The sequence below is a fragment of the Nelumbo nucifera genome, chromosome 1, assembly GCF_055504915.1.
Source record: "Nelumbo nucifera cultivar China Antique chromosome 1, China Antique-T2T, whole genome shotgun sequence".
Taxonomy (NCBI): domain Eukaryota; kingdom Viridiplantae; phylum Streptophyta; class Magnoliopsida; order Proteales; family Nelumbonaceae; genus Nelumbo; species Nelumbo nucifera.
Window position 1 is genome coordinate 189,926,053 of NC_142649.1, and position 16,005 is coordinate 189,942,057.

The 16,005-nt window shown below is 36.4% G+C and overlaps 1 protein-coding gene across 1 annotated transcript; it reads left to right on the forward strand.

Annotated features, from left to right (window-relative positions):
* Window positions 1–202: 202 nt before the first annotated feature.
* On the forward strand, window positions 203–2,016 carry LOC104596219 (protein STAY-GREEN homolog, chloroplastic-like). Its single transcript, XM_010257289.3, has 4 exons — window positions 203–467; window positions 582–755; window positions 1,043–1,210; window positions 1,323–2,016. The coding sequence occupies exons 1-4, from the start codon at window positions 336–338 to the stop codon at window positions 1,665–1,667; spliced, it is 819 nt and encodes a 272-aa protein (XP_010255591.1). The 5' UTR covers window positions 203–335; the 3' UTR covers window positions 1,668–2,016.
* Window positions 2,017–16,005: the final 13,989 nt, after the last annotated feature.

The following is a 16,005-nucleotide window of genomic DNA, read 5'->3' on the forward strand; positions in this document are numbered from 1 at the left end:
GGTACGTTTGGTTGGGTCGAACCCGTTGTCACAACCCCACGTGGTTAATTGCACGTAGCGCTACGTGCCAATCCGTGCCCACAAAGTTGACACCTCGAAGCAACCTCCTCCGCTTCCGGCTTTGGGGGAGGAAGTAGTACCATTTCCACACGCATCCGCGACCTTTTCCTTCTCAAACTAATTAAACTGTAATCCCCAAGTGATTCAACATTCCAAGCTAAGTAATAATTGATTTCGAAAGCTCCAAGTCATTAAGAACAGAGAGAGACAGACAGAGAGGGAGCACGCTAGACTTGGAGCTTCAAGAAGAATTGAGATACGATTTTGATTCAGAGATGGGTTTCACTGCTACATCTCTACTCCCCACACCTCTGCAATCGTCTCCATCTCTCTCAGAACAGAAGAGCTCGCTCTTCTTCTATGACCACCGCTCCAAGAAGAAAAAATCGAACCGGTCGATTGTTCCGGTATTTCTTCGTCCTGTCTTTCTTCTATTTGGGTGTTATTTTTGCAGTGACTAGTGAGAAATGATGCTTGGTAGGCTTTGGATTGAATTTATGATTCGTTGTGGATTTGTTCAGGTTGCAAGGCTTTTTGGGCCTGCCATCTTCGAAGCATCCAAGCTGAAGGTTTTGTTCTTGGGGGTGGACGAAAAGAAGCACCCCGGTAACCTTCCGAGAGCTTACACGCTTACCCACAGCGATATCACCGCTAAACTTACTCTGGCCATCTCTCATACTATCAATAGCTCCCAGGTAACCCAGTTCTACACAAATCCAGATGTAAACTGTGGTGCCTTTTTTTCTTCTTCTAGTTAGAAACTTCAAATATTTGAATTTTAGTTATTAAGAAAATCATGGGTCTTTGTTTGTTTTAACCAGAAAAAAAGTTGAAAGTTGATAAAAGGAGGAAAACAGGGGAGTTTGTTATTTGAATCTTTTTGAATGGTTTCATTTCTTCTTTAGATGAAGAAATTGAAAGATCTAATTCGAGTGGTTTGATGGAACAAATTAACTGACAAGAAAAGATTCTATATATGCAGTTACAGGGGTGGTACAACAAGTTACAGAGAGACGAAGTGGTTGCAGAGTGGAAGAAAGTGAAAGGGAAGATGTCCCTCCACGTTCACTGCCACATAAGTGGGGGACACTTCCTCTTAGATCTCTGTGCAAAGCTTAGATACTACATCTTCTCCAAAGAGCTCCCTGTGGTACATACTATATTATTCACAACTTGTTCCCTCACCACTCACCAGTAACCCATCTGTTTAATGTTTATTCCTAACTAATTCTGTTAAAATGATCTCATTAATGGTTAAACAGGTACTGAAGGCCTTTGTTCATGGAGATGGGAATCTCTTCAACAATTATCCAGAGTTGAAGGAAGCACTGGTCTGGGTTTATTTTCACTCGAACATTCCAGAATTCAACCGGGTAGAATGTTGGGGTCCACTTGAAGATGCAGCTGCACCTTCCTACGGTGGTGGTAGCCATGATCATCAGATCTCTTCTTCCAGAGAACAAAACAGAAACTGGACTAGGCCAGAGGCCTGCCCTGGTAGCTGCGCCTGTTGCTTCCCTCTCACGAGTTTAATCCCATGGTCCCAAGATTTTAGAGAGGAGAGCCATGAGAATCAACCAACCCTGCAACAACAAGTAATGGATTGAGGGAGGGAGGTGTTTGGGCTCTTTAGCTATTGATCTAAAGCCTAAGAACACTTGATGTTCTTTTCTGTAAATATAAGTAGTACATACAAACTCAACCCTGAAAGCACCAAAGATGGTAAGACAAAATGGGTTGGGCCTCAACTCACCTCAGCTTTAAATTAAATCCCAACCATTTGGGTAAGGGGGTCGGGAACATTCTTTTTCTTTTCTTTTCTTTTTTTTTCTGGTATTTTTTCTTCTTTCTGTAACATTTAGTCTTCCTTCTTCTTTGGCCATGTCTGGTATTGGGAAGGAATATTTGGTGTACCACATGTCAATTTGATTAGTAAATGTGTAGATGTTAAATTAATATGTATGTGTTTTGCTTGTGGTTGCTTAGTGCAAGACTGCTATATATTTGTAGACTGGTCGGTCAGTTGAGTTGAGGAGGTTTCAAAGTGAAGTTGGTCAGGCCTTGTAGACTTGCGATCTGGTCGGTCACTGTTCAGGCTCATTACCGTCCATGGTGGGGGCTGACTTGTAGCCTGAAAGCCGGAGCTTAATTTGTGATCAGGCCACAGCTGGGGTGTGGTTGAATCAACGAGACGAGAGATCTTTCTATGTTTAATCACATCCACCATCCACCATCCACCATTATTGCTCTAGTGGTAGAGACGTATGGTTTTCCACTTTTCCTACTTGTGTAAATAGAAATCTAATGTTTTTTGACTACGGACTACGGAGTACTATGGAGACAAGTAGCGGCGTGAGCACGACTGGAACTGGGCTTTCATTTTTTTTTTTTTTTTGAAAGAACTGGGCTTTCAATTTGGGTGAGTTGGGTTTGACACCTGACATCGGCTTTTGGCCAGTTCCTGTTACTTGGTCAAGCAAACTACTTAGCTTGCCTATTTTCCTTGAGTCGGAAGGTTCGTTCACATGTTGAGTGTTGATTCCTCAAGTGGGAAGATGCAAGCTAGGGTAGCAGTGTGTTGGGTCCCGCATTATATTAAGGCCTCGTTTACTTTTGGGTAAGTTATTTATTTGGATAAATATATTTATTTATATTATTATTAAAAGAGGTATTTTTATTAACTTTTTCATGATGAGAAAGTTAATTTATCCAAAATAAATTTTTCCCATTTTTCATATAAATCCAAAAAAGGAACATTAATGGGATTTACAATTCCACTGACCAACATTCTCTCCTTTCAAAATCCCAAAAACAAACGCCTCTTGAGGATTCTTTCATTTTCTAAGAAGTGGGGGTGGATAAGTTGGTGGATACTATAGAAAAGAAATGAATTTGTGTTTGTATTTCCGTATTAATGAATCCTGTGAGAAAAAAAATGATTTTCCATCAATTTATTTGGACAAATAATACCCTTTTCATGCTTGGATTCTTTTATCGTACAAAATGCAAATTACTGTATTTTGTATTGTATTATATTATATATATTTATACTGTACATATTTGCATTTATAATTCTTTCAATTGAGCCCATACAACCAAAATTGCTAATACGCAATGATTGTACAATGTTAACTGCTGAAATAATATTATCTGAATAAATGTTTTATCAGATAAATGATTTACCAAAACGAGGAAGATGATCCTACTAACTTCATCACATGGCCCACCGTGATACTTGAAAACTAGAAAACCCTATAGAATTAATCAAATAAGTGAACTTCAATCCATCTCTGAAATCTGAAATTACAGTTCCCTCCTAGTCTACTCTTATAGTTAAGTGCAATTTCTCTCTCATTAATTAGTTAATTATTCTTGTAATTAATGCATAATTTTAAATTTAAATTTAAATTTTAGCTTCTAATTGAAAATCTCTTCTCATTAATTTCGATAATTAATAACCCTCTTTCTCATTAAATTAATTTTGTTAGTATAAAGCTACAAACTTGACAATAGCAATCATTGAACCTTAAACATTAAGCTTTAACAACTAGAGATTCACCACTAAGCCACACCGGTTTGCTTGTTATAGGTTTATGCATTTTTATTTTTAAATAAATTTTCTCTTTTTCTTAGTGTATGCTCATCAATAAATGTTAGAATTAATTATTAAAATTTATGTATTAATAAATATAAAGATAAATTAAATTGATTGTTTTAAAACTAATATATATCAATATAAATTTTAGTTTTTTTTTTATGTTTTTTAACATTTTAGTTATTCCATTGTTTGCAAATAGTTACTAAGTGTGCTCCGATATCTTGAATTTTATATAGACCATTAAATTACAGTTTTTTTTACTTATAAATAACTTATTTATAATCATATAAAACTTGTAACTATCTTTATTAATATATTTTTAGGATTTATTTGAGTTTTTTAGCATATTTATGCGTATCTTGATTTTTTTCCGTATTTATATGTATCCAAAATGTATCCCGACACGTCTCTTAAAATCATCTTTCCGATATACCTTACATTTCAAATACTTTAAACCTTGCTAGTAGCCAGCCCCCTATAAACCGCATCCTGCCTGTAAATTTGTGATCAATCTATGAGCAGGATTCATGTAACCTGTACGGTAGGGGTCAGATTTCTGAGGTGGACTGAACTATAAAAACCCCTGTTATTTCTTCCACTCATTACCGACGAATGAAAAAAAAAGTGGAAATTAATTCGAAGAATACAGAAAAAGTTGGAAGGTTCATGCTTGATCGATTAGTTTCAGTTCCAACCAATCTCCAGAAAATAAATGAAGTTTTAAAGTCAAAGATGTCACTTTGAAATGATTCTAGCTGTCGTTTTTGCATTTTTTTTAAGTCATTGGAATTGGACCAGGACCACCACATTTCAATGAAATCATTTCCAGTTTTTCTTAAATCTACAAGTAAATTTGTTGTGGCTTAGTGGATTGAGAAGGCTATTCCATTTTCAGGTCCGTCGTAAGGAATTTAGTGCAGGTCATTTTATTTCATTCTCGCTCTACTACTAGAGACTAGAGAGACACCATTTTACTAGAAATCAAATTAGAAAATTACTAATTTTCAAATTCTTTTCGCAATATCGCTTATACCTAAATAAACCCTAAAGCATCAAATAATTGGGCTTGATCATGGGTTGGGCAGTCCCTTAACAATCAAGCGATCCAGTGGCAGATGCACCAGTTTGAGCCCATGTCCTTCATGGGTGGACCCACTCTGCATCTGCTACAAGCCTACAAACAATGGATGCAACGTTACCAAAAAAGAGTGAACACATACACGCTAGTGATCCGTAAATATAGGGTGTGGGTCCCAGGTAGATTGGTTACTACTTAGTCCATTTTATGTGTTTGTACACGACTCTGTCTTTACCAGATTTCGACCGACCTGAATAGGACCGCCATTTTGGTAAGAAAAGTTAACATGACGATGACATTTTTTTATCAAGCATACATTGGGCTGGTCCTATAGTCATCTGAGCCCAGCTCTCTCTCCTGGGCTTGCATTGCAAATTCAGCCCATGTACTAAGCTATGCCAGCTCACATATTTGAGGCGTACGTTGGTTAAGGAAATACACACTTTTAGGGCTGATAGACCATGAATAGGGGTGTCAATGGATCGAGTTTGGATTGGACCCCATCCGAACCATAACCATTTTGATCAATTTGGACGGCCCAAAGTGTTACATCGGACTGGACTGGTCCAAAATTTGATTGTCTGGTAAATTAGTGGACCAAAACAGATTAGCCCAAATACCCATTGATCCGTTCAATTGTCCATTATCTCCCTCTGTTTCTGTCGAAGCATATGAGAGAGGGTTATCTCTAGCAATGATTTCATAGGTTGTGTTTGGTTTAAAGGAAAAAGTAGGAAAAGGAAGGGAAATGTAAGAAAACTTTTACAAACCTTCTACAGCTTTCCCTTTCTTTTCCTTCAAACCAAAGATTGTCTTCTCTCTCTCCCCCCCCCCCCCCCCCCCCCCCGAAGTCAGCAACGATCTCTCTCTTTCTATGTTACATAGGATTTATCTCCGGCAATGATTTCAGTCCGAGGTGCTCTCTCTCTCTCTTCCATCCCTCCCTCTGGCAGAGTGTTTCTAGACGATCTCTTCTTTAATCACGAATGGCATATTACAGAGCAATCCCAGAAGTTGGTAAGACTAATTGATTATTCCTTTTTTTTTTCTCTCTCTTTTGCAACTGAAACAATCATTGAATCCCAATTTTCACTACAATTCGTCTTTCTTAATCTTTTAAGATTCAATGCATCTGGTTTTATGAGGAGGTCACCACAATTCGTCTTTCTTAATCTTTTAAGATTCAATGCATCTGGTTTTATGAGGAGGAATTTATTGTAGAAGTTTTGGATTTCATTGAAAAGTATGGTCTATTGTGATTTGCGGAATTTTATTTTCTTTTAATATTTTTATTTTCTATTTTGATAAATTTTTATATTTTGTGAAAATTTTAATCAATGTTTTAAAAACTCAGGCAGAATTGGAATCGCTTTGGCCACTGGCTATTGGGTCAGCGGTTCGACCATTTATTTGAATGGACAACCTGTTCCAATCTAAAAAAAATGACCAAAAGTCATTATTTGAGTTAAATGGGTTGACGGTTCAACCGCTTGGGTCAATGGGTTGTTGACCAAGCAATGGTTTTTTCGCCAAGAAACAACGAATTAAGGGTGAAATAGTACCAGTTGCCTTGTCCAACCATCTGGGTCAGTGACAGCTCAAAAACCATGGTTTTAATATATTTCTATAAGTTTTTTATTTTAAAATTTTATATAATTTTTTTATGTTTCATTCGATTTGGACTGAATTGGACCCGATCCGGTCCATTTGCATTTAATTGGATAGAATTGCAACATGTGTTGTAGTCTTTTATATATTCTTTGGATTTTCATGTTATTTTGGTGTTTGATTCAATTTGGATTGGATTGGACCCAATCCGATCCATTTGCATTTTAATTGGACTGGATTAGATTGCAAAAGGTGTTGTAGTTTTTTCATATATTTTTTCTGAATTTCTCATGTTACTTTGGTGTTTGATTCAATTGGGGTTGGATTGGACCCAATCTGGTCCATTTGCATTTTAATTGGATTGGATTGAATTGCAAAAGGTGTTATAGTTTTTTTATATATTTTTTCTGGATTTCTCATGTTATTTTGGTGTTTGATTTAATTTGGATTGGATTGGACCCAATCTGATCCATTTGCATTTTAATTAGATTGGATTGGATTGCAACAGGTGTTGCAGTTTTTTAATATATTTTTCTGGATTTTTCATGTTATTTTGGTATTTGATTCAATTTGGATTGGATTGGATCCAATCCAGTCTATTTGCATTTTATTAGGACTGGATTAGATTGCAGCAGGTGTTGTAGTTTTTTTATATATTTTTTTGGATTTCTCATATTATTTTGGTATTTGATTTGAGTGGACCTGTGAACATCAGAAAAACCGGTTCACTTGCCACCTGGGCAAGGATGGAGTCGCCACCCATCAAGTTAGGAGATGGAGGTGATGGGTCCTCTGGGAAATGATTTTCTAAGACATTTTGTTTTAATAATGACTCCAAAGCCCAAGGCACCGGTCTAACCAGTCTAGGTAAGGGGTTAAGCACCCCTCTCCCAGGTCCAATAGGTGGGGCCCACATGGTATCCCATGACAAGAAAGCAAAACACAGGAATGAAATATCTAACTAATCTGAATCAGTCAGGAACAAACCATGTTAAAGAGAATAAACCGAAAGACTAGAAAAACACAGCTAATCAATTCTAGAGAAGTTACATATTAACTATTATTCTAGCTAATGAAATTAATTGGAAGAAAATCCTTCAACCAGGACTGAAATAATATAAAAGATAACTAATGAACGCAGCATCAAAATACAAAACAGAAATATAAGAAGAAGAACACGAAAGAAATGAACACGGAAAGATGATCAGTACGAAGATGGAAAAACTAAAAATAGTCATGCGAATAACTTGCTACTTGATCATCTTCTTTGCATGATATGAAAGCTGCCGAAGAGAATGCACAACTAGAAACTATCTAAAAAAGAAATAAATAACAGATCAATTAAACCTGCTACTAAGTAGCCTGAAAAACGCATAAGAAAGGCAATGATTAAGCATGCAGCAAAATAATGGCAAAAATTTAAAGATAAAAAGATAACAAAGATTCGGTAAATGCGTCAGAAAAATAAAAGAAAACAAAAGAAAATAAAAGAAAGTAAGGAAAGATGAACACAAAAGTGGAGTAACCATCTAACACTGTGATTTAAACTTAATATAGCATCAAAGTAATTTAAAATAACACAGAGACGGAATAAGAAAATTAAAACTAACAGATGAGCGAATAGCTAACAAAAACTATTAGAATGGATGAGAGAAGAAATTATCAGAAATAGAGAAAAGACTATCAAAAACTATCGGAAATAGAAAAAGACTATCAGGAACAAGGAATTAACAGAGGAACAGAACTAAATTAGAACCAACAAAGAATCAGCTTCTCCTTTCCCTCATTCTTCGACCATGCATAGATAAGAAGCCAGAATATGAAAATGAAAGCATGAGAGCAGCGAGAACAAGTTGAGGGAAGATTACCTACTCACACTTGCTCCCAAAATGTAGTCGGTGGAGTTAGATTCCTTGGTGGGGCGAAGAATGATTTACTTCCAGATTTCAGTGAAACCTGGGTTGTTTGGCCAAGTTGAGATCGACGTTGCAGGTGCTCTGTTCAAACGCAAGTGTACTCTGGTTGGGTTTGATGGTCGATGCAGGAGAAGGGGAAAAGAGGAAAGAGAGGGAAGACGGAGAAAGGAAAGGGAAGAAGGAAGGGTGCCGAGCAAAAATGCACACAAAGAAGGTTCTCTTGCCTGCTCCCCTTAGGTTAAATGAGGCGTCATTTTGCTTTTATATTAGGACATGGGCCATTTTGTAATTTTGAAGAAAATGAAGGGGTTTTGGTAATTTTCAGCAAGTTGGGTTGAACCGGGTCCAGAGATTGAACTGGATTCTTCTGTCAATGATGGGTGGTTCTGGGTCAAGAATGGAGGGTTGAGATGGGTCTGATGGTTGAGAAGGGTTTTGATGCGTAGGCTAACATGATTGAACAAAATGAAATCTTTTTTTATTGAAGGGTTAACGAGGGAATTTTTGACTAAAATTTTGTAGGGTGGGGTTTTCAGACATTCTGTGTTGATTGGTGGGGACAGATTGGCCCGACTAGGTCTGGATCAGGCAGATCTAGAAAGGGTTTGATTCGGCTAATCTAGAGCCTTGGAATGGGATCTATGTTCGACGAAGGAAAAAATAAAGGCAGTTTTTGGTGAAAATTCTCGAGGTAGGGTTTTTTGGTATTCTGGGGTGATTAGAATGGCTTGATTGGTTTAGATTTGTTCGGATCAAGTGGATATGGGTTGTGGGTGGAGGAACGGTCGAAATGAAATCTTTGTTTGATGGATGGGTGAGCGAAGGAATCTTGAGTTAAAATTTCATGGGTAGGTGTTTTAGGATGTTCCGGGTCTGATGGTTGTGCCTGATCTAATGGTTGAGGTGTAAGTGAGGGTCGATCGGGGCCATCAGATAGGTATTGGGTAGGTTTAACGGTAGATTTGAGAGCTCTCAGGGTGAAATTTGGATTATTTGGGTTTTTGGGTGTTTTGGAGAGGTCGAAAGGGTCTGATCAGGTGTTTGGGTTGAATTGGAGGTTCAAGCAGTGGGCTGAGCAAAAATCGAGTGCTGATAGGACCCAATCTGGTCCATTTGCATTTTATTTGGATCGGATTAGACTTGGTTTGTATGGATTGAACTGGATTTGGTCTAATCTATTTATAAATGGACCAATATTAGATTAGACCGGATTGGACCAAATCCAGTCGAATTAACAGCCCTAGTCATGAACATGATGCACCCCCTAAGGACACATAACATATTGGGGGGGAGATTCTACCAACTATAGGAGCAACGATATTCAAGTAGAGATTGTATAAAGTTTTTTTTTTTTTTTCTAGGGATATAGGCAAACCATAGCTTTAAATCTTGTTTGCGTATAGGTGCTTTCTCATTTGTGTGGTTTTATCATTAACACCTCTCTTTCCTTAGAAGCTACTAGTTGATTTTAGTTTTTATTGACAGACCTATTTCTCAATAATATGCTGCTCACTTTCCTACGCGCTAATAGTTATCATACTTTGCGTTGCATAGGATGCCAATAAACCTAGCTAATAGGTCATGACTCGTGTATATTATAACCCTAATGGAAAAGTTCTTTGTCTACTGCTTGGGAGTTGGTTATAGGGACCATGACTCGGTTATTGATTGGGATAAGAATGTTTGGTATAGAGGGTTCCTCACCAAATCCGTCTCAATATATTGTTGGTCGTGTGAAACATTGGTGAAGTGTGTGTAAAAAGGATTCCCAAATCCAAAATCTTATGCGTATAGTCCCATCTATCATTTGGATTGAGAGTCTGAGAGATGCAAATGATCCCAACTCCTAAAGTGTTTCAAGGTGGGGATCCTCATCCCATCCTCTGATTAACAAAGTAAAAAAGGGTTGGCTGAGATGAATGCTTTACAACAAGATCCTAAAACCAAATGATCCCAACTCCTTAGTGCTTCAGTATCTTAACATCCCCACTAACGCATTAAAAAGAAAGAAAATCATGTGGGTTTCTTGGAAATTCTCTATTTTATTTGAATTTAAGTTAAATGTGGATTGGGGCTACTAGTGGTAACTTGGGACCCAGTGGTGGTGGAGGTGTAATTAGAAAGGCTGATGACTGTTTGTTGTTGGATTTTTCAAATTCTTATGGCTATGCTACCTCACTTCAAGTAGAATTCCTTGCTCTGTTGGATGGTCTACGGCATTGCCGCAATAATGAATTAGGTAGAAAGCAACAATTCAAGTCTAGTTTGCATAATGAATGACAAGCTTCCCCTGGTCGATTTTTTATACATTGAAGACAATTAAAACAACGCTTATTGGTATGAATATTGTTTTTATGCACACTCTAAGTGAGGAATCATTGTGCCAACTATCTTGCTAATAATGGTGCTGAGGAAAACAGATTTATCTTATTGATTGAACATTGTCTCTCACCCTCCTAAATCTCTCATTATTCTATGTCGAGAAGATTATATCAATGCTCTTATATTGTATTTGGATTTTTTATTATAGTTGTTGGGCTTGGGCTGAGTTTGTGAGGAGAGTTGTAATTCTCTTGGGTGTGGGGTAAGGCAGGCTATGTCCTCCCTTATTATTTTTTATTTAGGGGTGTTTTGTAGTGTGGATGAGAGATTGGTAGGTGTAGATGGGTTCATATCACACCACTGTTGCAATGACCAATCTACACCACACTACAATATACAACTGTCCTAAACCGTGGACAGGCTTTGTGGACTAATCCAGTCCATACCCACAATGGCGTTATGTAGGCGTGGTCCACACCTTTTGATTCTATGCATTTCATATATAGTTTATGAAGTAATCTATATAATCGATTATAAATGTTTAATTTTTACAGTTTATATGATAAATAAATTGGAAAAAGGAAATTAGCAATTGAATATTAACAAAAAAATATTAATTTTAACAAAAATGGTAATAATTAAAAAAATAAAAATTTTTATTTTATTGATAAAAATATTAAAAATTTATATTTAAACAAATGAAATAATAAATTATTACAAAATAAGCATAGCATCAAACTATTTATACAAATTAATAATCCATTGAATCCCGTATTATTTGGTGAAAAGAAAAACATAACATACTCAAATGGAAAAAAAAAAAAAAACACAAATCCAAGAGTAGAGTTTCGGCAAAAAGTGTTAGTTCAAGTTGCAGCTGGGGTGAACATTCATTGGTGGAGAAGAATGCCCAGATGAATGTTTTGTTTATTAACTAATGCCAAAAGTAGAAAAACATGAGAGAGATAAAGGAGAAAGAGAGAGGTGACATACCGGTTGATAGGGCAAGTCCGTAGGGAGAATCGTCTTCTTCCCTTTGCGATGGAGCCCAACGGCAGAGAAGAGCTTCGGCGATGAAAAATGCCTCGATGAATGTTCAATAGTAAAATGTTGGGTAAAAAATGAGGCATGTGATACATATTATCAATAAAAATTTGTATAGTAATTGAGGATTGAATTCAACCACGATAAAAAAGTGTTGACGAGATACTGAGCTGAGCTGTGGACAGGGTCGGTACACAATATATTGTGGATCAGTCTCGTTCACACCAAACTAAACTCTGTATTCATCCTGTAGTGTGGACCAAAGCGGTCCATGCACAAGATGAACATGCTTCCGAACACTATCTTAATTTTTAAATTTAAGGTGGCCGCCCCTCGAGGAGTATTGACTTCTCAACTCATCATAGCCGCATCCATCCCACAAGTGAATGATATCAACTTCCAAGGATTATTTTGGCAACCAGTCTCGTTCACACCAACCAATTTTGGAATAGCTTTGAAGAAGCTATTGATAAAGGCTTCTACTGACCAATTTTGGCTTCCAGGACTTTTTCACCAAACGTTGCTTATAGTTATAAGCTTTTCTGGTGGGCTCCACCGTGCAAAGCCATAAGCAACGTTGTGTAAGCCCTCTTAAATGGTCACTGGGCTGTTCATTAGCTTAAAACTAAAGGCCTCGCCGACAGGCCCTTAATTTTAAGTTGAGTTCCATTTTGTATTGCTGGTGGGGTGCTTCCCAAGCCCATTGTATCATTTTCGCTTTTTGTTTATTCTGTGCAGGTTAAAGTTCAGGCAAAGGTTTTTTCTATTGTGCAAATATGTCGGATATTTGCTTACATTTTGAATGATTCAATTACATGGTATGGTAGGGAGAGGCAGTGGACCAATATGATGGTTGTGAAAAGAGCGGCCTGAGCATTTATGTCCCGTTTAATTGTGAGGGCTGAAAGCATTGGTTGAGCTGCTTTTAGTGAACAGCTTTGGAAGAATCACTAAAAAAGCTAGAGCGGAAAGCCACGCTTTTGGCTTTCAGACAATCATATTAACACCATCTGGGGTTTTCACAAAACATGGTTTATAACAATCTAAGTGAGGCCCACTTCACAAAGTCAGAAGCTGCTGCATGAAAGCCCTCTGTGCAGAGATTCAGCTTTGACTGGACTGCTTTGAAGAGGCTATCAAAACAAGCTTCAAGCCAATATTTTGGCTGAATAAAAGTGTATATAGCCTTTTCATGTTTTCCACCAAACAAAGCTGGTAGTAGAGGTGCAAATAAATCAGATCATAATTCGATTTTATTTGGTCGAATTTGGATCACCCCTAATCGGATATTTGGATTGGATCGATCAATCAGAAATTGGATCAGATTCAGATCACCCTTATTCGATCCGATATATATTATATATTTATAAATATAAACATATATAATATATATATATATAGATGTTATTTATTTATTTATAACTATATTTTTTATATTATATTTTTATAAATTTGTTATATTATTTATTTTTTATAAAAACATGTATATATATGACGAAAATAATTAAAAAATACTTGTAGTTTTGTTTTAACTTTATTTAAATTACTATATTTTAATTTTCTTTTAATAATTTATTAAATTTTAAAGAAAACAAGTTGGATCAGATCAGATCAGATCCAAAGATCTGACTTATCGATAGGATTTAAATTCAAATCGAGTCCTATCAAATCCAATCGAATCTTCAGATCCGACATAAACAGTGTCGAATCGCATTTGAATTATCTTGATTCGAATCCGATCCAATCTGTTTGCATCTCTAACTGATAGGCTGCCTGTGTGAGACCCACCTAACAAAGCCACAAAGCCCGCTGCTGCATGAAAGCCCTTCCAAACGGATACTGAATAATAATAATAATTGATTAACAATAATCTTAGAGTAATATTCAAGTTATATAGCTCATCCAAGGAGTTAGGACCACTCTACACAGTACGCAAGTAAATTTGGAATCAATATAAATTTGTAATTAACTTGCAAATTATATTTTAGTTTAACTAATTAATGTAGGCCTAGCATTTAGGTTAGCCTCAGCAGCCGTTGCTAATAATAGAGATCTACTCCTACTCCTAGTAGTAAGAGGCTGACCTTGCAACTTAAAAAACAAAACTATTTTAAAAGGTCAAAAAAAAGGCCAGCTGGTGGTTTAGACCAGATCGTAGCCCTACCCCGGCCACAGTAAAATAATTAAATACTTACAAACCTTAGAATGCCTGAGAAGCTTCGGCAGAGATTTCTTTGTACTCAGTACTCAGAGCTATGAGATGCATATATAGATATGCTCCCAAAGTCTAAATTTGTCGGGTGGGGGACTTTTGCTACACAAATCAGGCATGAGTCATGAGTGTTTGTGTTCCCTTTTGCTTTGTCTTTTGCAAGCATAAATGATATTTGGACGAGGATTGAGGCTTGTCAAGCACAAATTTGCGCCTTAATCATGGTTCCTTGCCCCGAGTCCCCGACCTTTGTTCCATTAGAAAATTGTGATTATCGGCTGTTGGTCGTAGATGGGGACAAAGATTTGAGAGGGATTTTTGTCCTTCTTCGTTTCTTTCCTTCTTTTTATGGAGAATCATTGTGACTGTCTCAAATAGCCGTTAAGGTGTAATTAATGAAGAGCAATTGTAGTCAAATCAATCTGTCAACAAGATTGACAATGAGATTGGAAATTAGAGATTGACAAGCTTTGAGATTCAATATTGGGTCCAAGGACAAACTGGAGAATTACAATGAAGGCTTGGGCTTTGGGCTTAGGCCTTGGTTTTGCATAAATTTGGTAATCCCTTGCAACATAATTACATATATATGTCTTTACTCTGTACATGGTTTGACTGAAAATAAGATAAAAAAAATATATGGAAAGTTGTTAAGAAATTTCACAGATTTTATTAACAAATCTGTTTCTCTCTTATTTTCTAAAGCTTTGAAAATAATGAAAAATATTGACCAACAATTTCATAAATAATTTCAACATCTCTATGCCCAAACCAAGGGGGTGTTTGACAATATGATTGGTTTTGTTTTTCAAAAACAGCTGCATCAGCAAAATCAATCCATGTCTTCACATTCTGCAATATGTTAGGGTTTCGTTGGTTGTTAGAAAAGGAAATCTGTTGCATGAAGAGAAAATTAAAAAAAAAAAGTTTATCTAGTATGTGTTTGGTTCTCAAGAATAATATAATAAAATGTAAAGAAATGTTGTGGGTTTCATGAAATGGAACTGGATTATGATTTTTATGTTAAGACTACAATATTTAGTTAAGTTTATACTATGTACGTACTGGGTTTTGGTACAATAGTTTGTTGTATAAGATAAGTAAGGGTGTCGATGGACCGGTTTTGGATTGGACTCCATCCAGTCCAAAATCAATTTGGATGGATTGGACGGACCAACAAGACATATTGGATTGGACAAATCCGGTCCAAAATATTTATTAGATTGGATTGGATCTGATCCGTTCATAACAAATTTATATTGGATTGAGTTATTAAGTCAATATCTGGTCCATTGATATAAGATAAGAATATATGTGTCAATGGACCGGGTTTGGGTTGAAACCAATCTAAATCAAAATGAATTTGAACAGATTGGATGGTTCAAACATTGAATTGGATTGGTCTAAATTAGTCCAAAACATTCATTTGATTGAATTGGATCTGGTCCATTTATAATGGATTCACATTGAACTGGATCGAATTGGACCAAATCCGGTCCAATTGACACCCAATAAGGATATTCTAACCATTAAATGCATTAGAAGGAAAAATTCTCATATTTCCTAAAGGACTACTATTTATATTTATGTAGGAATTCAAGAAAACAATATTGAAGCTCTATATATAGGACCTGTAGAAAAGATCAATCTTCCACTAATCATACTCCCTATTTCTTCTGCTATAATCAAAGATTCTTGCTCATGACTGCCAAAAACTTCAAGGCTAGGGAGAACAGCTTTTAAAGTTTTATAAAGGCTTTCAGAAATCTTATTAAATTAGGGTTTTGTTTATAATAACAACCCAATGTGCTTACTTCAAAAAAAAAAAAAAAACTGATTTTTTTGGAGAAGAAAGTTTTATTTACTTTAGAACATAGTAGGCCCCGCACATGTGAGAACAACAAATAAATGGAACCCACATGTGAACCAACAAACAAGATCCATATATGGGACAAAGGGATTGGAGCCCACATGTGGGACTAATGTATGTTGACCAACAGAGTCAGGATCTGCTAGTAACAAAGAACCCGAGGCACAGCATAGATTTGTGCCACCTGTCTGAAATTTGAGAGTTTTCAAAAATTATTAATGTGAACAGATGGCACAAAACCAATGATATTAATACTAACATTGTTTGTTACTAGCAGATCCACTCTCACATGTGAGA

Excerpts from the sequence above, each read along its gene's own strand:
- LOC104596219 (XM_010257289.3), top strand. The coding sequence starts at position 336 with ATGGGTTTCACTGCTACATCTCTACTCCCCACACCTCTGCAATCGTCT. Across the intron at positions 468-581 it reads CGAACCGGTCGATTGTTCCG|GTTGCAAGGCTTTTTGGGCC; the intron begins GTATTTCTTCGT and ends GGATTTGTTCAG. Across the intron at positions 756-1,042 it reads ATACTATCAATAGCTCCCAG|TTACAGGGGTGGTACAACAA; the intron begins GTAACCCAGTTC and ends CTATATATGCAG.